General features: G+C 44.7%; 2 protein-coding genes and 1 pseudogene across 8 annotated transcripts in view; 1 reads left to right on the top strand and 2 right to left on the bottom strand.

Moving 5' to 3' along the window:
• The window catches only part of TCP11L1 (t-complex 11 like 1), a 39,962-nt gene extending 25,577 nt beyond the window's left edge, over positions 1-14,385 (top strand). For 4 of the 6 annotated variants that reach the window (XM_055281978.2, XM_055281979.2, XM_063641021.1 and 1 more), the window contains exons 8-10: positions 705-886; positions 3,576-3,748; positions 7,379-14,385. In XM_055281978.2, coding sequence (XP_055137953.1) covers positions 705-886; positions 3,576-3,748; positions 7,379-7,581 — 558 coding nt within the window. In that variant the 3' untranslated portion in view covers positions 7,582-14,385. The remainder of the gene's footprint in view (positions 1-704; positions 887-3,575; positions 3,749-7,378) is intronic. The other 2 variants (XM_055281980.2, XM_063641023.1) reach the window with 1 other exon arrangement.
• Positions 10,469-11,367, bottom strand: LOC129484265 (phosphatidylinositol N-acetylglucosaminyltransferase subunit C-like; annotated as a pseudogene).
• A 5,065-nt stretch (positions 14,386-19,450) lies between the features above and the next one.
• CSTF3 (cleavage stimulation factor subunit 3) overlaps positions 19,451-21,235 on the bottom strand; it is a 78,566-nt gene continuing 76,781 nt past the window's right edge. For both annotated transcript variants that reach the window (XM_055281977.2, XM_055281976.2), the window contains exons 19-21: positions 20,765-20,859; positions 20,584-20,644; positions 19,451-20,158 (exon numbers count right to left, since the gene is read on the bottom strand). In XM_055281977.2, the coding sequence (XP_055137952.1) occupies positions 19,956-20,158; positions 20,584-20,644; positions 20,765-20,859 (359 nt within the window). In that variant the 3' untranslated portion in view covers positions 19,451-19,955. The remainder of the gene's footprint in view (positions 20,159-20,583; positions 20,645-20,764; positions 20,860-21,235) is intronic.

The raw sequence follows: 21,235 nt of genomic DNA, 5'->3' as shown, positions 1-21,235 counted from the left end.
TTATTTATCGAGTGCTGGCTCTGCCAGCCACTTTATATGTAGCATCTTTCTTCAGCTTTAAAACAGCCCTGTGATGTGGGAGTCCCCGTTCTGCAGAGGCCTGACAAAGTTGGGGATGCTTGCATGAGGTCATGCTATTTTTTTTTTTTTTTTTTGAGAAGGAGTTTCACTCTTGTTGCCCAGGCTGAAGTACAAAGGTGCAATCTCAGCTCACTGCAACGTCTGCTTCCTGGGTTCAAGAGATTCTCCTGCCTCATCCTCCCGAGTAGCTGGGATTATAGGCATGTGCACCACACCCGGCTAGTTTTGTATTTTTGGTAGAGATGGGGTTTCACCATGTTGGTCAGGCTGGTCTTGAACTCCTGACCTCAGGTCATCTGCCCACCTTGGCCTCCCAAAGTGCTGGGATTACAGGCGTGAGCCCACCGCGGCCAACCGGGGAGGTCATGCTATTAAGCACGGAGCCTGGCTTTACACCCAGGCCTGTCTGTGTTCTTAGTGAGGGCACTATACTGCATCCTTGCTCAGGAGGAATGGCTGTGAGATAGAGGGGTTATTTCACACCGGACTCCCTGAAAGCTCTGACACACTAGCGCAAACCCTGAGGGAAGCTGCAGAGGCAGGTGTGGGGGCTGTGGCGCTCCCGCCCTCTGCTGGCCAGCCTGGACCTGCAGCTCAGCGATGGTCTCTTCTATTCATTACAGACAGTTTTAATGGACCAGTCTCGCTTCCATGAGCTCCAGTTGCAGCTGGAACAACTGACCATCCTGGGGGCTGTGTTGCTGGTCACCTTCAGCATGGCAGCCCCAGGAATTTCCAGCCAGACCGACTTTGCTGAGAAACTCAAGATGATTGTGAAGATTTTGCTAACAGATATGCACCTGCCGTAAGTGGAACTTTCATGTGTGGATGGGAGGCAGTGGATGTCAGAGAGCCAACTGGAGTCTCCCAGAGGGGTCTCCCACTGTAAGGCAGAACCCAGGGCCACTCTCTAGGAACTGAGAAGAAACCTTGCTGTCTCAGTTGGTTCACTTGGCGAAGACCCCAGCAGAGTTTGTTCAGGGTCATAGGGTCAAAGTTAGAATCTGCTGCAGGGTTAGCAAAGCTCTAGGATAGTGGCTTTAAAATGTGTGTGACTAGCTGAGTAGCCTATCGGGCCTTAGAGGCCACACCGAGGAGTTGGATTATTGTCCTAAGAGCAGTAGGGAGCCATTGAAGGGTTTGAAGCAAGAGGGGGAACGTAATTAGATTTATGCCCTTAAGTTTAAATTTTGGCATGGGGCACATAGTAGATGTGAGGGAGCATTTAGGAGGTGAGAGAAGAGGTGGCTCAGGCTGGGGGGTAAGCCATGGGCAGGGTGGGGATCGCTGGTTTCAATGGTTGCTTGCCTTGAGGAATTGGAGATCCTGGGCTTAGAGGTCCCGCGGCCCTCCATTCCCTGTTAGCATGCTGCTCCCGGGGCCTGGCTCGGTGTTGAGTGCCATCAACTCATTTATTCTCCCTACGCAGGGAGCAGAATGCTGTCTGACCCCTTCCTTCTTTAATAGGGTTGTCTTTGTCTCCTGACCTCCAAGGTTCTTGTGTTTGATGTTTGTTGAGTGCTTTATTCCTCTCCCAAAGCCATTCAAATGTATTAAACTTTTACTGGAGCTTATGAAGAAACTGAAACCCAGAGACATTAATTGGGACAAAAATGTTTGTGACTAGGACCCGCAGTAAGAAATTCATTTTCCATTGTGACCTAGTACACACTTAACACACATGTAACAGAAACGAAAACCTCTCAAAATGGAACTGTTGACCCTAACTGTGTTTAATGCAGCCTGATACTTTCTACTCTATTCTTATTCCATTAAAAAAAAATACTGGTTGCTGCCCACTGAATTGCTTTCATAACCAACTAACAGTGAAAAGCAGACCCCTAGAGAAAGGTCATGAGAGAAACCAGCTATATTCCTGCAGAGCTGCATGTATGTGGTTGAAGTGTTTTGCCCTTGCATGTTCCCTGTAGGCGTTCTGTGCCAAGTGTAATGCATCATTTTCTTACCCAGCACAAGTCCGCATCTGCACGTGTGCAGGCTTCAGTGACCGCTCCTACCGTGGAGTCATGTTGGGTGACTTCTGTGGTTTCCAGCCTATAGAATATCTTTGAGTGGTTCTAAGTAAATGCTCTATCTGACAAGGTCCAATTCAGAGACTTCTTCAAGGGAAGTACCCACTAAACATTCTCATCCTTACAAAATGGAGGAATTTTACTGCTGAATTTTCACAAAGCATGGGTGTGTTCAGTGCAGTGTGGGACGTGTCCGTAAGTTGTGACTAGGGGCTCAACAGTTTTGACAGTCAAACTAGTTTGCTGAGAGGCCAGGAACTGTTTGCTCAGCCGAGGGCCTAGCCTGAGGCCTTTGCACAGGTGCAGCTCTGGGCTGTCACCTAGGTCCCCTGCCTGGAGAACTACTCTGTCAAAGCTCCCGCTGAGGGGGGGACCCAGGTCAGCGCTTTCTTGGGAGCCCAGCCTTGCACTCGCATAGCCTCCCTCGCCCTGCAGGGGTGAGCACAGAGCTGGTGCCAACAGTGAGTGCCAGGGCTTGCTCCCATGTCCCCCAGTAATTCTACATACAAAGGATCTAGACCCAGAACAGAGGCAGTTACCTTCTCACAGCATGCCTGCCAGCATGGGGGCTCCCCACAGGCACCCTGGGAGAGCCTGGGGGACCCAGCGTATCCAGGTACTCTTTTTTTTTTAACTTTAGGATTTCACTTTTCATTATTCTTTTATTTTTAAAAATTTTTTAATTTTTAAATTTTTTTTATTTTTTTGAGATGGAGTTTCACTCTTGTTCCCCGGGCTGGAGTGCAATGACGCGATCTCGGCTCACTGCAACCTCCACTTCCTGGGTTCAAGTGATTCTCCTACCACAGTCTCCCGAGTAGCTGGGATTACAGGCACCTGCCACAATGCCCAGCTAATCTTTTTGTATTTTTAGTAGAGATGGGGTTTCACCATGTTGGCCAGGCTGGTCTTGAACTCCTGACCTCAAACTCCTGATCCATCTGCCTTGGCCTCCCAAAGTTCTGGGATTATAGGCGTGAGCCACCGAGCCCGGCCTCTTTATTCTTTTAAAATTTAGTTAATACATGTGCATGTTTCAAAAATCAAAAGGTACAAAAGGGCATCCAATGAAGAGTTTCTCTCTCCCTCTTGTCCCACAGCTACCAAATGCCTGCTTTCTTGTGTATTCCTCCAGAGGTATATCGAGATATTCTGAGGTCATTCCAGGCTGATTTTATCACACAGAGGCTAGCAGGAAGTGGTGCTTTGGGTCATTGGTCCTGGTGTACTCTGAGCCCCTGCCCTTCCCACTGTCCTTTCTAGCAGAGGGAGAGAAAGAAAGTCCCCCTGGTCAGGTATGCACAGCCTGAGAGGTAAGGTGGCAGGGAAAAGAGTCTCAAATTGTCCCTTGAACACACAAATCCAGTTATTGGTGCTGTCATTCTCACCCGGGTGTGGGCGGTTGGAGCCGGTTAGAGGTGTATTTTACTTATAGGCCCTTTCTCCCCTCCTCTGCCCCAGCTCCTTCCATCTGAAGGACGTCCTCACTACCATCGGGGAGAAGGTGTGCCTGGAGGTGAGCAGCTGCCTCTCCCTGTGTGGGTCCTCCCCCTTCACCACGGACAAGGAGACCGTGCTCAAGGGCCAGATCCAGGCCGTGGCCAGCCCCGATGACCCCATTCGTAGGATCATGGGTACGTTTGGGGAAGGCAGGCAGCAGGGATGGTCCCTCTGAGGGGCTGGAGGACGGGTCCCTCTGAAGAAAGCTGAGGGCTTAGCTGGAGTTAACGTGCTGATGGGTGAGGAGATGGTATAATGAAGCACCACAGAGAGACCAGGGCCACCCAACAGATGGGCACAGGACCAGGCAGCCATCATTGTTCTAAGGGCTGCGACCTTGGAAGCACTCTCCTGGGTTCACAAGCAGTGTCCCAGGGCTTCCGTGCAGCTTGGGCGTGTAACTTGACACTTGAGTTTCCTCATCTCTAAAGCGGGAATAAGGGCAGCAACCTTGCAGGGTCGCTGCAGGGACTCACTGGGATGAGAAGGTGAAGCGCTTTCTGTAGTGCCTGGCAGCACATAGTAAGTGCTCAGTAAATAGGAGCTGTTACCAAAAGAGCTGAATAGTAAAATGAAGATGTTATTTAAAAAACTATTAAAATATTGTTAAATATTAGTATGTAATACTATTAACATATCAAATATAATAAAACTTAAAATGGTAATATTAAGATATTGCTATTTAAAATTTATAATAAACTTGAAGTATTAAAATATTTTAATGCATATTCTATAAAATATTTAAAATATTCTACATTAGCTATTATCACAGCATGGCTTTATGAAAAATTCTGTTAATTAGCTTGATTTAATCATTTTGTAGTATATACATATATTTAAAACATCATGCTGTATACTGTGAATACATAGTTTTGTTTGTTTTTGAGACAGGGTCTCACTCTGTCTTCCAGACTGGAGTGCAGTGGTGCGATCTCGGCTCACTGCACTCCACCTCCCAGGCTCAAGCAGTCCTCCCACCTCAGACTCCCAAGTAGCTGAGACTACAGGCATGCACCACCACACCCAGCTAGTTTTTTGTATATTTTGTAAAGACGGGGTTTTGCCATGTTGGCCAGGCTGGTCTCAAATTCCTGGACTCAAGTGATCCACCTGCCTCAGCCTCCCAAAGTGCTGGGGTTAACCAGCACAAACCACTGCACCCAGCCAAAATTTATACTCACAACCTTGGTAGGGAAGCAGGAAAGTGCCTGTAAGTAGACCTGTGGCCAGCAAGTTGCTACTCATCCTGCTGCCTGGGTTGTTTTGTAATAGCCAGTTATCGACAGATTGAAAACCAGCCCTTACGGGGAGGATCACTTAAAACCAGGAGTTCGAGACTATCCGGGCAGCATAGTGAGACCCCATCTCTACAAAAAATTAAAAAATAAAATTAGCCAGGTTAGTGACATGCGTCTGTAGTCCTTGCTACTCGGGAGGCTGAGGCAGGAGGATCACTTGAGCCCAGGAGTTTGAGGCTGCAGTGAGCTACAGTTTCACCACTGTACTCTAGCCTGGGTGACAGAGCAAGACCCTGTTTCTAAAAGAAAGAAAGAAAGAAAAGAAAAACCAGTCTTTGGGTAGGAACAATACAAAGATTTCTACTTCAGTGAGGCTGCCAGCCCTGGGAACCTTAGAGAACCAAACCAACTTAAGAATAAGGGTGCTGAGCACAGTGGCTCACGCCTATAATCCCAGCACTTTGGGAGGCCGAGCCGGGCAGATCACCTGAGATTGGGAGTTTGAGACCAGCCTGACCAACATGTAGAAACTCTGCCTTTACTAAAAATACAAAATTAGCCAGGCATGGTGGTGCATGCCTATAATCCTAGCTACTTGGGAGGCTGAGGCAGGAGAATCACTTGAACCTGAGAGGTGGAGATTGCGGTGAGCCGAGATTGCGCCATTGCACTCCAGCCTGGGCAACGAGAGCGAAAGTCTGTCTCAAAAAAAAAAAAAAAAAAAAAAAGAGAATAAGGGTGATAGGGCCAGGTGTGATGACTCATGCCTGTAATCCCAGCATTTGGGAGGCCAAGGTGGGCAGATTACCTGAGGTCAGGAATTTGAGACCAGCCTGGCCAACGTGGTGAAACCCCATCTCTACGAAAAATACAAAAATTTCCTGGGCATGGTGGCGTGTGCCTGTAATCCCAGCTACTTGAAAGGCTGAGGCAGGAGAATCACTTGAACCCGGGAGGCGAGGGTTGCAGTGAGCCGAGATCGCGCCATTGCACTCCAGCCTGGGAGACAAGAGGGAAACTCCATCTCAAAAACGAAAAAAAAAAAAAAAAAAAGAAGAAAGGTGATAGAGCCGGGTGCAGTGGCTCACGCCTGTAGTTCCAGCACTTTGGGAGGCCGGGGCGGACGGATCACTTGAGGTCAGGATTTCAAGACCAGCCTGGGCAACATGGTGAAACCCCGCCTCTACTAATAATACAAAAATTAGCTGGGCATGGTGGCATGCACCTGTAATCCCAGCTACTCGGGAGGCAGAGGGAGGAGAATCGCTTGAACTCGGGAGGTGGAGGTTGTAGTGAGCTGAGATTGTGCCACTGCACTGCAGCCTGGGCAACAGAGTGAAACTGTGTCTCAAAAGAAAAAAAGAGTAAAGGTGATAGGCCCTGTCCTGTCGGCAGTTTTTGTCTGTGTTGTGAGGCTCAGGAGGGTATAAGTTATTTGCACCTGAGAGGATTCCCCAGGCAGGAGGCCGGGCATGTAGTTTGAAAAAATCTATGCCATATAAATGTCTCTATTGTTTCTGTGATAAAATCTGCAAGAAGTGTGGCTTGATCAAATCTTTTTTCATGAGGATACACAAGAGTACAAAAGCATTGTGAAGGAGAATGGACTAGAAAAGCATCAACCTAAATTATTCCTCCAAGTAGGACAAGTTTACAAATGCCCACGACTTCCATGCAGGCATCAGAGAAGGAAGCACGAGCTGCTTTCATGGAGGCTTAGTAGGAAAAAAGTCTTTTTTGAACCTGTAATTCCTGCTTTATTCTTCCACCTTTTTATGTGATCGTCAACGATGGCTAACATTGGTCTCAGGATGTGTGATCATCAACGATGGCTAAAATTGGTCTCAGGATGTGTTGCTCCTCTGAGGGCAGAGCATGTCTGCAGTCTTCCTTTACTCACTCATGCATTCATTCGTTTTTTTTGTTTTGTTTTGTTTTGTTTTTTGAGACAGAGTCTGGCTCTGTCGCCCAGGCTGGGGTGCAATGGCATGATCTCAGCTCACTGTAACCTCCACCTCCTGGGTTCAAGTGATTCTTGTGCCTCAGGCTCCCGAGTAGCTGGGACAACAGGTGCACGCCACCACACCTGGCTAATTTTTGTATTTTTAGTAGAGACGGGGCTTCACCACGTTGGCCAGGCTGGTCTCGAACTCTTGACCTCAGGTGACCCGCCCACCTCAGCCTCCCAAAGTGGCCACTCATGCATTCATTCTTGCATTCCGAGCGTGTTTGAGCTTCTCCTGGGAGCTGGGTGTCATGCCAGGCATTGTGCTGAGTGCTGAGGAGACATGATGAACAGGGTGAGCGTGGCTCCTGCCTTCATGAAACTAACCATCCAGAGGGGAGAGGAAACATTATAAATGGGATGAATGTGCAGAAGTGCAAGGTGCTGTGGGTATCTGGTCTGGGAGTATTGATCGGGGACAACTTCCCCTAAGAGGTGATGGTTAAGCTGAGAACTGAGGCACAGTCAGGTTTGTAAGGTGAAGGACAAGAAACAACTGACCACTTTCTTTTTTGTCACAGAATCTCGAATCCTGACCTTCTTAGAAACCTATCTTGCCTCGGGTCATCAGAAGCCATTGCCCACAGTCCCTGGGGGACTCAGTCCAGTTCAGAGAGAGCTGGAGGAAGTTGCTATTAAATTTGCTCGCCTGGTCAACTATAACAAGATGGTCTTCTGTCCCTACTACGATGCAATCCTCAGTAAGATCCTCGTCCGATCCTAACGTGTATGCACCCTACAGCAGCAGTATTACTCACTAGCCACAGAATACCTGTTCTCAACTCTAATGTTGCATTGGAAAATGGCTATATAGTACGTCTATTTAACAGCACCGATTCCAAAGGGAAGAATATTGTGTATCACTGTTGAAAAGACTTGTTGAAAAATCCACTGAATTCTATTTTGAGAGATTGTATTTATGAGTGCAAGTTTACAGATCAAAGAAGCATTTTGTTCTCGAGTTTTACAGGTAACACTCAGCTGTGTCTCCACTCCTCCCCCATCATGTCCTTCCAAGGAGGCTGGGACCTCTCTCTTCTGCAGTCTGGGTAGTTCTTTCAGATGCCCCATGCTGAGCTGACAGCCATCCAAGCGCAAAAGAGACCAACCATGGCCTCATCTCCTGCCCTCCCTCAGACAGCCTTGTCCCTCACCCCTCCCTTCCGATATTTTTGTTAGAAGGGCTATATAACGTCTTATTGCCATTTTCTCCCCCTATTTATTGCTTCCTCCCTGCCTGGCCTAGCCAGGGCTCCCAAGCCCTTTTTTCTAGAGGAGAGTTATTTGTCTCTCTCTTTTTTTTTTACTTTCTTTTTTATATTTAAACATTCTTTCTTTTAACCTTCCCCCAAAGATACAGTTATTGGACTTTAAAAAGCTTGTTCTTTTATACAAAATTACTCCTGCATCTGGGTGAGAGCAGTTATGACTTATGAGATCTAGTGAAAGGAAAGTCTTTGACTTTCAAGCCTGGAAAGTCAAGGAGGAAATGTTTTGAAAAATAGTTTACTGTAATGTGAACGAAGAGAAATGTCTGGAATTCTTACTGAAAAATTGACTCTGAGACAGTACACAGATGTGTTGATTGAATTAAATTCTGGAATTAGATTTAACTGTTTTCAGATAAAATAGCTTGAGTTCATGAATCTCCAAGATAAGGAAGTCATAGAAAATCCCTGGTCTTTGAGCATTATTTTTCGAGGAGCTTCAGTGACCAGAATTCCTGACATGTCCTCTGAGTGTGAGTGATTTGGGTCTCACAGACAATCTGTTCTGTTTTATTTGTTGTTGTTGTTTAAAGTGTACACGTGTATGTCTGCATTTTAGACAGGGACATTATATTAGAAGCAGAGCCATGAAGTTGGAATGACCAACTGCCACAACAGCAAGGGGTAAGACTATATTACTGTACGAGTAATGCAGTAATATCAGCACCTAAAGCCTTCTGGACAGGAAGCTAAGAGAAACTTAGAAGCTGGCCGGGCGTGGTGGCTCACCCCATAATCCCAGCACTTTGGGAGGCCGAGGCAGGCAGATCACCTGAGGTCAGGAGTTTGTGACCAGCCTGGGCAACATGGTGAAACCCCATCTCTACTAAAAATACAAAAATTAACTGGGTGTGGTGGCACGCACCTGTAATCCCAGCTACTTGGGAGGCTGAGGCAGGAGAATCGCTTGAACCCGGGAGGCAGAGGCTGCAGTGAGCTGAGATAGTACCACTGCATTCCAGCCTGGGCAACAGAGTGAGACTCTGTCTCAAAAAAAAAAAAAAAAAAAAAAAAAGAAAAGAAACTTGGAAGCCATTTCAGAAAGACTCCAGGAAGGCCAGCAGCCACTCCTGCACAACCAGGGGGAGGGGCTACATTTTACTGCAACAGCTGCTTTCTCTGATCCTTCTTTGTAAGGAAATGCAGTGATTTTGTGTTTTCAAGGAAGACTTGAAGAAGCAGTGGGTAGGTATTCCAATAGGACTGATGGGGAGGAAAGCAGATACTCCATGAGAAGGATATCAGACCCGGTAGAGTCAGAATACATTCTGCTTTCAGGATTTTTGAGATTGCTGATGGTCCCAGGGTTTATACAAGGACTTGGATCTAGCTGTAGAAACTCAGGTAGAAATTACATGTATGCAGATCAGCACTGATGTTGGTTCTAATCTATAATGATGTGATAAATTAAAAAAACAAAACAAAAAACAGGGCTGGGCGTGGTGGCTTACGCTATAATCCCAGTACTTTGGGATGCCAAGGCGGGAGGATCATCTGAACCCAGGATTTCATGTCCAGCCTGGGCAACATAGTGAGATCACGTCTCTACAAAAAATACAAAAAAAAATTTGCCTGTCATGATGGCACACAGTTGTACTCCCAGCTACAAGCTGAGGCTGAGGAAAAGGATCACTTGCACCCAGGAGTTCGAGGCTGCAGTGAACTATGATCGTGCCACTGTGCTCTAGCCTGAGTGACAGAGCCAGACCCTGTCTCTCCTCAACAAAAAAAGTAGAGCCAGATGTATCTTTTTGGGTCCCAGGCAGGAGACTGGAGAATCTGGGTCACTGTAATCTGGCAGATTGGCTGCATTTTGTGAGGGTACTTTTATTCATATTTATTTATTTTTGTTTGTTTGAATGTATTATTTTTTTTAATAGAAACCACATCACTTCATTTGTTACAGCGAATAATTCAAGAGGGCCCCAGAAAGCTTTTTCATCCACAGAATTACAGAAAGGATAAGCACCCTCACCACCCAAGCCTTTGGTTTTTTTTTTTTTTTTTTCAAGACGGAGTCTTGCTCTTTCACCCAGGCTGGAGTGCGGTAGCATGATCTCAGCTTGCTGCAACCTCCATCTCCCGGGTTCAAGCGATTCTCCTGCGTCAGCCCACTGAGTAGCTGGGATTACAGGCACACGCCACCATGCCCAGCTAATTTTTGTATTCTTAGTAGAGACGGGGTTTCACCATGTTGGCCAGGCTGGTCTCGAACTCTTGACCTCGTGATCCATCCGCCTCGGGCCTCCCAGAGTGCTGTGATTACAGTGGTGAGCCACTGCACCCGGCCTGTCTTTAAGTTTTATACTAGTTAGGAGGCTAGTCTATCAGAATGTCCCTAATTTAGCTGAGGAACCTGGACAAGTCTTCCTTGATTTCAGCTTCATCCCAAGGCCCGTCAATGTTTTCTTTAAAAAGCTGCAGGCGAATGAGGTAAAATGGACAGAAACATGAGATAGAAATCAACAGAAGGGCAAACAGTACGGCTCCCACAGCACTAATAGGCAGTAGGCCTTCCGAGGCCGAAAAGGCAAAAAGCAGTGTGACCACCACATAGCCCTTGGGAGTCCATGCCTTTAGTTTCTTCTGTAGCATGAGCCATAGGACAAAAATCTGAATGGCAAGTGTTACCATGATGAAGACATGCAGGGACTGGGGAAGGTGGAAGCCAAGCATCCACAAGCAAAGATGGCCATGTTCAAGGATAGTGTGCTGGATACAGTGGATACAAAGGCATCATTGGCACCGTAGTTAAAAAAGATGAGGGTGGCCTACCAGCATGAAGACTGACATGGCATAGATGGTGTCAGTGCTGACAGACTCTGTCAGGGTCTTAGCACTGGTGAAAAGCCGTAAGTGAAAGTAATGAAGACTAGGGCGCTCTTCAGGTCAGCCCACTGGGTCCACCCACTCTTCTGCCCTTCACCTCCATCAGTGAGATCAAACAAAACATACCCAATCAGTGAAGAAGCCAGGCCAGTCTCAAAAAGCCAATAGGGGGTCAGAAGACCCTCATCCATATACCACCAGATAACCAGAAAAACACAAACACTGCACAGCTGCGGGATCACCACACTGGACTCAAACACCGTAGCCCAATATTGGTGTTTCCAAGCATGGATGTTTTTCCGGAGCTCTTCTAGGAACCGCCGGTCCACATAGTTATCAGGAAAGGGCTGTTGCTCATACAAGACCCTCTGCCACTTTACCTCCTTGGCGCTAGTTACAGGTTGGGTACACATTATCCTTTCATTCAAACTCAGGCCAGTTTAATCATCCCTCTCACAGAGGTCCATGTGGTTGTTGATGACATTTTGAAATGAGACCTCCCTGGAAATTCCATGCCTTGGTTGATATTCTACCAACCTTTCCTTGTTTTCAAAGGCAGCAATCCAGGCCAGGCCTACAATAGATGAGTTTGTCTCTGAGGCAGGATATAATACGGCCAAGTTCCTGTCTGAGAGTTCCTGGGGATGCGTGGCTGGGGGATGGCGGTTGCCTGCCTTTTTCCTTGTAAGGGTATTTTTTTTTTTTTTTTTTTTTGAGATGGAGTCTCTCTCTGTCGCCCAGGCTGGAGTACAGTGGCGCAATCTCGGCTCACTGCAACCTCTGCCTCCCAGGTTCACACCATTCTCCTGCCTCAGCCTCCCAAGTAGCTGGGACTACAGGCGCCTGCCACCATGCCTGGCTAATTTTTTTGTATTTTTAATAGAGACGGGGTTTCACCGTGTTAGCCAGGATGGTCTCAATCTCCTGACCTCGTGATCCACCCGCCTTGGCCTCCCAAAGTGCTGGGATTGCAGGTGTGAGCCACTGCGCCCTGCCGTGAGGGTACTTTTAAAGAAGATAACATCTTCCATGGTGTATTCAATGAGGTCATGTCTGGAATTGGTCCCTTGAGGTGGAGGCTGCTCTGTGGCCACTGTGCCTGGCGGTTGTGTGATCCTGGGTTCCTGGGCTGAGAAGCCTCAGCCTCAGAGTGTTTGGGGCCTTTTCCTCCGGCTCCAAGGCTGAAGGAGAGGAGCTTACCCCCAACTGCACAGCGCTGATCACCACTTCCTGTAGTCACTCTTCCTAAATCTCAAAAACTCTTCTTTTTTAAGAGTAAATTCTTGCAAGATATTTTTCCCCTCCTGAGTTCTTAAATTGCCAGAGTTCCATTTGGACAGTTTGAAATCTTGATGCATGAATAACTGGCTTCACAGACTCTCTTGGCCCCCCACTACCTCGGTGTCCACTGGTGGAGTTCTGCAACTGGCAAAAGTCAAGAATGAAGGAAGCAAACTTCAGAACCACAGTGTTCATATTGAACCATTTTGTTGTTGCTCTATGAAGATAAGCTAATTTTCTTCCTGGAATCTCATGGGATTATTACTAAGGGCCAGGGAGATCCACTTCGTTCATTTAGTCACTCAGGAAGCATTGCTAAGCATCCCCCTGTACCTTCCCCTACAGCTCTCCTTCCAAAACGAAACATCCTTTGGAGTGTGTTGTCCTCCAGAATCGAATGGATTCTATATGCTGCATTCAGTAACAGGTTGTGGAGACAAGTGTCTTTTCCTGAAATTGCTAAGTGTATTTGGCAGTACTTTACTACTTGTGGATAGAACTGAGAGTGAGGTCAGTATCACGAAGCCTCTTGGATTTCTTCAGTAGTCTCATGGATGAGTGAATGTTTAGAGTAAGTGCTACTTTGTTGACTCTTGGTTGGGTGGATGGATTCTCGGTCCTGGTGTTTTTAAAAATCTCATTCTGGCCGGGCGCGGTGGCTCACGCCTGTAATCTCAGCACTTTGGGAGGCTAAGGCGGGCGGATCACCTGAGGTCAGGAGTTTGAAACCAGCCTGACCAACATGGCAAAACCCGTCTCTATTAAAAATACAAAAATTAGCCGGGTGTGATGGCACATGCCTGTAATCCCAGCTACTCGGGAGGCTGAGGCAGGAGAATCACTTGAACCCTGGAGGTGGAGGTTGCAGTGAGCCGAGATCGCGCCATTGCACTCCAGCCTGGGTGACAGAGCGAGACTCTGTCTCAAAAAAAAAAAAAAAAAATCTCATTCCGTCTAAAGCAAGCTACAAAATATGATTATTTATGTCACGATATGACCCAGCCATAAATGTACTTCAGGTAAGAAGCACACTGACATGATATCTTACTGATCAAATGCAGTCGGTAGGTATATATGAACTTTTTTCTCTGTGAAGAAAAGCTATTAAGAAGTTTGACTTAATAGGCCTATAGTATGCACATACTGGCCAAGATTCTAAATGGATTATTCAGCAGTTCTGTTTTTATGGAGGTGCTTATTCTCATTTCTCCAAAGCCTTAAGATTCCTCGGAATAGAGGAAATGTTGCTGCCACCAACTTTGCTGGTGAATTTCAAAGAGAATATAGGTGTTTGCTGTTTGATTTCCAGTGACCTTTTGGTGAGCTCTGATTTATATGTAGAACATTTGTGTTTCTTTTCATTTTGAGACCAGGTGGTAGAGTGGAAAGACTGGGAGCGGTCAGGAAACCAAGGCTTGGATCTCCACTCTGTTATGTACCAGCTGGGGCAAATAGGGCCCATTCCCAACTCCTTTAAAATGAAAGGACTAGACTTGGTCTTTAAGCTCCCTTCCGATTCTAACATTTTGGTGGTAGCAGGATTGTGCACAAAGCTCCTGATTTAGAGAAAGATCTGGGTTTTAGTCTTTTTTCCTCTATCGCCGCCTTACCAGTTGTACAGCATTGGGCCAGCCATTCTCCCCAAGGCCTCGGTATTTTCATTGTTAAATGGGAACACTCCTAATTCACACTGTTGCTATGAGGATTACATTTGGTAATGAATGATAGAATGCTTCGTACATGGAAAAGGACTATACCTTGCTTTTTTAACTACAAAGGCGAACACGTAACCCTCTACCTGTGGATGCACATTTGCTATGGTGTTACGTTCCACTGGTAGCGCCCAACCTCCCTTCATTCAAGCACATTTTACAGGCCTACAGGGAAGGTTTTCTTCCTGTCCTCTCCTAAGACTTGTTTACGTTCATCATCTCTTCTATACTAGAGCTGCAGTCTTACATTTGCTTACTTTCTGACATCCACCCCCACCTCAGTGATTTCTCCCCATCTCCACCTCTATATTATTTGAACTAAATTCATGAATGAACAAATGAGTGGATGAATGAATGATAATGGATAATGGGCTATGAAGTCATATTTAAAGGCACTATCTCATTTAAAAACAATCTAAATAAATAACTACAATGATATTTGCAAGTGTGTATTTATATTGGATTTTGCATTATATAATTATTTTAATGGAAAGCCTTTTGAGTCATAGTATTCAAAGCAACTTCAATGGGTGGGGAAGGGGATAATCTTTAAGCCCAGGTAAGCTCTGTTTATTAAACTATCAAGTGTTCACTGGTACTTTCAGAAATAGCCAGAGTTCTACAAAATATGTGTTAAAAGTCTAAACAGATATAATTCTACTTAAAACTGTCCCTTACGTGGGTTTCTGTCACACCTGACTTACATTTATTGCCTACCGAACTTAAGAACCAGAACTAAGCTACAGGCCTGGTTCGATGGAGTGTCACTTTTCTTGACTTAAAAGTAACCTTAAAACAAGAGGGGCTGGGTAAGGTGGCTCACGCTTGTAATCTCAGCACTTTGAGAGGCTGAGGCAGGCAGATCATTTGAGGCCAGGAGCTCTAGACCAGCCTGGGCAACATGGCGAAACCTTGTCTCTACTAAAAGTACAAAAATTAGCCAGGCGTGGTGGCATAGGCCTGCGCTCCCATCTCAGCAGGCTGAAGTGGGAGGATTGCTTGAGCCCAGGAGGCAGAGGTTGCATTCAGCCAAGATCATGCCACTGCATTCCAGCCTGGGTGACAAAGTGAGACCCTATCTCGAAAAAAAAAAGAAGGGCTTCACATGGTGGCTGATCCCAGCAGTTTGGGAGGCTGACGTGGGAGGACTGCTTGAGCCCAGGAGGTCAAGACCAGGCTGGACAACACATAAAATTTAAAAAATTAGCTGGGCATGGTGGATGGTGGTGCATGCCTGTGGTCCCAGCTACTTGGGAGGCTGAGGTGGGAGGATTATGCTGCGATCATGTCTCAAAACAAACAAAAAGACTTCAGAAAATTTTTGTTTTGTTTTGATTGTTTGTTTTTGAGATGGAGTCTCACTCTGTTGTCCAGGCTGGAGTGCAGTGGCACAATCTCAGCTCCCAAGCTCAAGCAATTCTGCTTCAGCCTCCCCGAGTGGCTGGGATTACAGGTGTGCGCCACCACGCCCGGCTAATTTTTGTACTTTTAATAGAGATAGGATTTCGTCATGCTGCCCAGGCTGGTCTTGAACTCCTGACCTCAGGTGATTTGCTCGCCTTGGCCTCCCAAAGTGCTGGGATTATATATGTGAGCCACCATGCCTGGCTGAAATTTTTATTAAGTAAAATTGCTCATTGTCACAGTCAAAGAACTACCGTGTTAAAAAAAAAAAAAAAAGCAGAATTTATGAACATGATGACTATGGTTTAATAAAATTGAACTCAACATTTATTTATTAAGTATAGGCCAATACAGGGTTGTAATATCAAATAAATTCATAATTACTGACCAAGGTCAATATACTAACAAAAATGATGTGTTTTTCATTCTTTTTCATTGGTACAATTTGGTTGTTCAGAAAGTTTACTAGTAGTTTCTATTAACCTTTTACTGTACTAGGTGTGGCCACCTCTTGTTTGAAGTTTAGTGGTAAAGGCCAGAGTTTGACGAATTTTTGTTTAGGAAGGACATACATATAGTCCTTGAAATTTTTGTCTAGTTCTAGAATCTTGAGGAGATGCTGTCATTGCTTTTATAGACAGGAAAAAGATGGATATCTTTTGGCACTTTCTTTGGGTCCAGCAATACTGATAATGAGTCCTTGGAACTGTAGGACTGACTATCCCGTGAGTCTGCACATTAGATTTCCAAAGGTAAGTTCAGATGTCTAACATCATGCCGCTTGTTGAACTGTTTAACAAAAGGAATTATCAAATATCAGGCAGAATCACCTTAAAAGCTACAAATTCATACATATCTATAGCAGAACATTCGAAAATGTTTTCTTCTAATGAGAATCCTTTTTATGCTCAAAGAGCTGATCATTTCTAGGGGAAAAAATCTTATAAATAAATGCAATAGGAACAATAATATACATAGTAGCCTTAACAATGATTGATACGGTTTGAATCTGTGTCCCCACCAAATCTCATGTCAAATTGTAATCCCCAGTGTTGGAGGAAGGGCTTGGTGGGAGGTGATTGGTCCAGGGGGGTGAAGTTCCCATGAATGGGTTAGCACCATCCCCTCGGTGCTGTTCTTATGACAGTGAGTTCTCGTGAAATCTGGTTGTTTAAAATTGTGTGGCACCTCCCCCCTTTCTTCATCCTGCTCTGGCTGTGTAAAACGTCCCTCTTCCCCTTCACCTTCTGCCGTGATTATACATTTCCTGAGGCTTCTCCAGAAGCAAATGCCACTATTCTATCTGTACAGCCTACAGAACCATGAGCCAGTTAAGTCTCTTTTCTTTAAAAATTACCCAGTCACAGGTATTTCTTTATAGCATTGTGGGAATGGACTAATAAAGTGATTAAAGACACTTTTCACCGTGTGTGTGTGCGGGTGTGCACGCGCGCATGCGCGCACATGCTAAAAAATGGTTTTTCACCATGTTCGCATGGCTTTGTTTTATTGTCTATGTGAACACTTTTGCAGATCACGTACAGGTATTTGAAACTGTTTTGTCTTCTTTTGTTTTTTTGAGACAGAGTTTCGCTCTTGATGCCCAGGCTGGAGTGCAATGGTGCGATCTCGGCTCACTGCAACATCTGCTTCCCAGGTTCAAGCAATTCTCCTGCCTCAGCCTCCCAAGTAGCTGGGATTGCAGGCATGTGCCACCATGCCCGGCTAATTTTGTATTTTTAGTAGAGACAGCGTTTTACCGTGTTGGTCAGGCTGGTCTTGAACTCCTGACCTCAGGTGATCCACCTACCTTGGCCTCCCAAAGTGCTGTGATTATAGGCGTGCGCCACCTCGCCTGGCCTGTTTGTCTTCAAAACACTAACTGTGGAGTCCTAATTAGGGAAAGGGAGTCAGGCTGGTGGGAGCAGAGAAAAGCAGATAAATTACGAGTCTGCTTTTCTTCATGGTCCAGGACATGTAGCAGTACTGCACCCAGCTTATCACCAGACACCTGCAAGTTAGCTCACTGCAATGTTAGCATTCTCAGTAGTACATAAAACCCTCTTCAGCACATAGCACCATCCTATAAAATCCCCAGCAAGCCTTTGTCTCTTTGCAGACAAACCCCTTCTTTGCCTGTTCCAACCTTGCAGTGCATTTTCATACCTTCTCTAATCTACCTTTCTATACCTACAATTGTCTTGGTAAATTCTTCTTACCCTCACACCACCAGCCCCAGATAGTCGCTGCTCACCCCCGACACTAACCACCAAAAATGGCACTTCAGGAACAAGTCTACACCTCTCTATTTTTTGAAGCAGGGTCTCACTCTTTTGCCCAGGCTGGAGTACAGTGGTGCAATCATGGCTCACTGCAGCCTTGGCCTCCTGGGCTCAGGTGATCCTCCCACCACAGCCTCCAGAGTAACTGGGGCTACGGGCTTGTGCTACCATGCCCAGCTAACTTTTTTTTCTTTTTTGGTATTTTTAGTAGAGATGGGGTTTCACTATGTTGGCCAGCTGGCCTTGGACTCCTGGCCTCAAGTAATCTTCAGCCTCCCAAAGTGCTGGATTACAGGCAAGAGCCACCGTGCCCGCCTACACCTCTGTATTTTAAAGTCTATGCTGTATGGTACTACTTGTGTCTTTTTTTTGGAGAGAGTCTTGTTCTGTCACCCAGGCTGGAGTGCAGTGGCGCTACCTCGGCTCACTGCAACCTCCGCCTCACAGGTTCAAGCAATTCTTCTGCCTTCGCCTCCCAAGTAGCTGGGATTATAGGCTTGGGCTACCACGCCCAGCTAATTTTTTTGGTATTTTTAGTAGAGACGGGGTTTCACTTTGTTGGCCAGGCTGGTCTTGAACTCCTGGCCTCAAATAATCTGCCTGCCTCGGCCTTCCAAAGTGTTTGTTGGGATTTACAGGCATGAGCCACCGCACCTGGCCTACTTGTGTCTTAAGTTTTGATGGTAACTGATATTTTAAAAAAAACTCACAGCTTGAAAGTGATGCTTGAAAGGATAAGAAAGTCTGAATTAGAGGCAGCTGACTTCGTTTTGAGAGGCGATTTTAGCTTTAATGGGAAAATACTGGAAACTAAACACACTTTTGACCAATTTATATAACCTTGCTACAAATAAATTTATGAGTAAATGATTTAGCATAACCTTTTTTTACAAGTAAGACTTTTATGGGACATTTGAAGCTGATTTTAAATGTCAGATTATTTAATCACATCTGAATTCAAATTCTAAACTATCTAATTTGTTTCTAACATGTAAGATCATTTCATTATAATCATACTTGTCCTCCCCTCCTTTTTGCTTCCTTCCTGCTTTTTAGTTGTTAACTAGTAATGAGAAGAGGAGGCAATGTTGTTACCAAAGAGCAAAGTCGAGTTCTTTGGACTTCATTTGCATGACAAGGTTTTGCTCACTGTAATTAGAATTTAGTTAAATAGATGTCATTTTCCTTAATGTTATCTATGTTTAGCTCATGCAAAAAAAAAAATGTTCTTGAGCACTGGGCCCCTTTGAAAATATACAAGTTGAGTATCCCTAATCTGAAAATCTAAAATCCAACATGTTCCAAAATCCAAAACCTTTTGGGTGCCAACATGACGCACAAAGAAAATGCTTAGTGGAGTTGTTTGGAATTTGGACTCTTGGATTAGGGATGGTGAACTGGTAAGTATGATGCAAATATTCTGAAATCTGAACAAATCCAAAATCCTGAACACTTCTGGTCCCAAGTATTTTAGAAAAGAGATACTCTATGTGAGAACAAGACAGCAGGTGGTTAAAGGAATTTCCATACTTAGGTTGCTTTCAAGAGAGACAAAAGTATTAACAGGATCTCAATCTGCCTCAGATTTGCTGGGGAGCAAATGCATTCATATTTGAGGATTTCTAAAATGTTTAATTTGCCTCTTAAAAATGTTTTTAGTTGGCACCAAAAAAGACCAGGAAACAGTATGTGATTAATACATTTAGTAAATACAAGATGACTTTTCCTTGTACTGACATTTATTTTTAAATGGTATTGGATAAATAATATAAAATAAGTAGTTATTGTAAATAAATCTGAAAGAAGCAGGGGAAGCGTGATGTTTCTGAATCCTTTTATTTTTTAAAGGACTTTTAAAATTTGAAACTACAAAACGGATTTCGTACATTCTGCCATAAATAAAAACAAACAATAAGGCAGGACTCTACATAAGCAAACCAAGAACAATTGTTTTCAGAAAATGTGATAAAATGCTTTACAATCATAAGCCATCCAGTTTTTAAAATAAAACTGTTGAAAAACTCACAAATCTTCAAGCGGCACATACAAGACACCCTTGAAGAGGGAACAAAATGTGGTTCTGCCATTTTGTACTGTTCTCACATTTTTGAAAACCTAATTTTGCTTAGAGCATAGGTCTGTTCCATATTCTACAATTCACACAGGTTGGTTTGTTTTTTCTCAAGAACCATATGATAGAGGCACCAATGACAATACAACTTTGTTTCCAAGAACCTTGTAACAAAGCGTTGTCTCTTTTAAACATACGACTTGAGGCAAAAGGAATCCTGGACAGGAGTTTTCTGCAGAGGCGTTTAAGCCCTACCGAATCCGCTTCTGCTGCCGTGCTCTGTAAATGTCATGAACAGGGGGGACAACAGCTCCCTTTTCTTCATCTTCATCTGAATCCTCGTTGGGCCTTTTGACGGCCTTGGTGAGTACTGCATTACTTTCCACGGGGCCGTTGCCTTCTACAGCTAGCTCTGGGACCCCACCAGTAATGATCCTCACAGCTTCCTCAACAGCTATTAAAATAAAACAACAAAACGTAAAAACATATTCCACTATGAAAGGGTATGTATGTTCAACTGTGGATACTTTATAGTTCATTTCATAGCCTACTATTTTAGCAAAACATGGGATAGTACTACTGATACTAAATAATTAAAAAGACAAAAGCTGCTGTTAAAACTAATAATTTTCATAAGCCAAGTCTGATAGTGCATGTTCACATGAATAGGAAAGATAAACTTTTATGACATTTTACTTAGTGGAATTCAATGTGAATAAGCCTCTCTCTGCCAAAGAGGTTTGGATAACTCCTGGGTTTCACTGCACTTCAAATTGGCTGGCTGGTTTCAAAAACTTCAGTGGCAGAGAATAATAATCTCTACTGCCTATGAGACAACAATGTGGAATGACACTCTGAAATGGAGCTTCTGTTACTTACTATTTGGTATCTTGCATCTTCGGAAAATTTCCATCAGTTCATCCACTTGTACGAAAGGACCCTATTTTGACATGAATAAATTTTAATCCCAGTAATCTGACAAGTTAAAGTAGTAGTAACTTTATACACAATTACTGTGACCCACAGAGCCAATATCTACCACGAAAATAAGTGAACAAACCTGGAAACAGATAGGAGGAGGGAGAAGTTTCATTAAAACAACAGCTGCAGGAGGGACTGGGAACACTCCACCAGGTACAGGGTGTAAACCTGGAGCTGTGAGAAAAAGAAAAGTGTGAATCCAGTGGAATGGAAGAACTTCTACACAGAGCTAAAATCAAGTGACTTGCACATAAAGATCTTCCATGTCTGCTGCTTTGTTCTGGACACTGAAAATACTTCTAGGACTTTACCAAAGTGGGTGAGACAGAGCAGTCTCAATGCCATGGCCACTGGGAGGCAGAGAAGTAGACAAGTGACTTTGTATAAGACAACCAGGGACTGAACTAAAGTCAGTTTTTGTCAAAGAGTGTTTCTGAGTTACACAAGTTATTTGTTTAGCAATCCTGTTTCAAGTCAATTATTCAACAGCATATTTAATCAGAAGGGCCTTGTTCAAAAAGAATCTAGAGAGGCTACTAACCATTAGTAA

The sequence above is a fragment of the Symphalangus syndactylus genome, chromosome 6, assembly GCF_028878055.3.
Source record: "Symphalangus syndactylus isolate Jambi chromosome 6, NHGRI_mSymSyn1-v2.1_pri, whole genome shotgun sequence".
Lineage (NCBI taxonomy): Eukaryota > Metazoa > Chordata > Mammalia > Primates > Hylobatidae > Symphalangus > Symphalangus syndactylus.
Note: the sequence above shows the minus strand (reverse complement) of the source record. Positions and strands in the feature narration are given on the sequence as shown.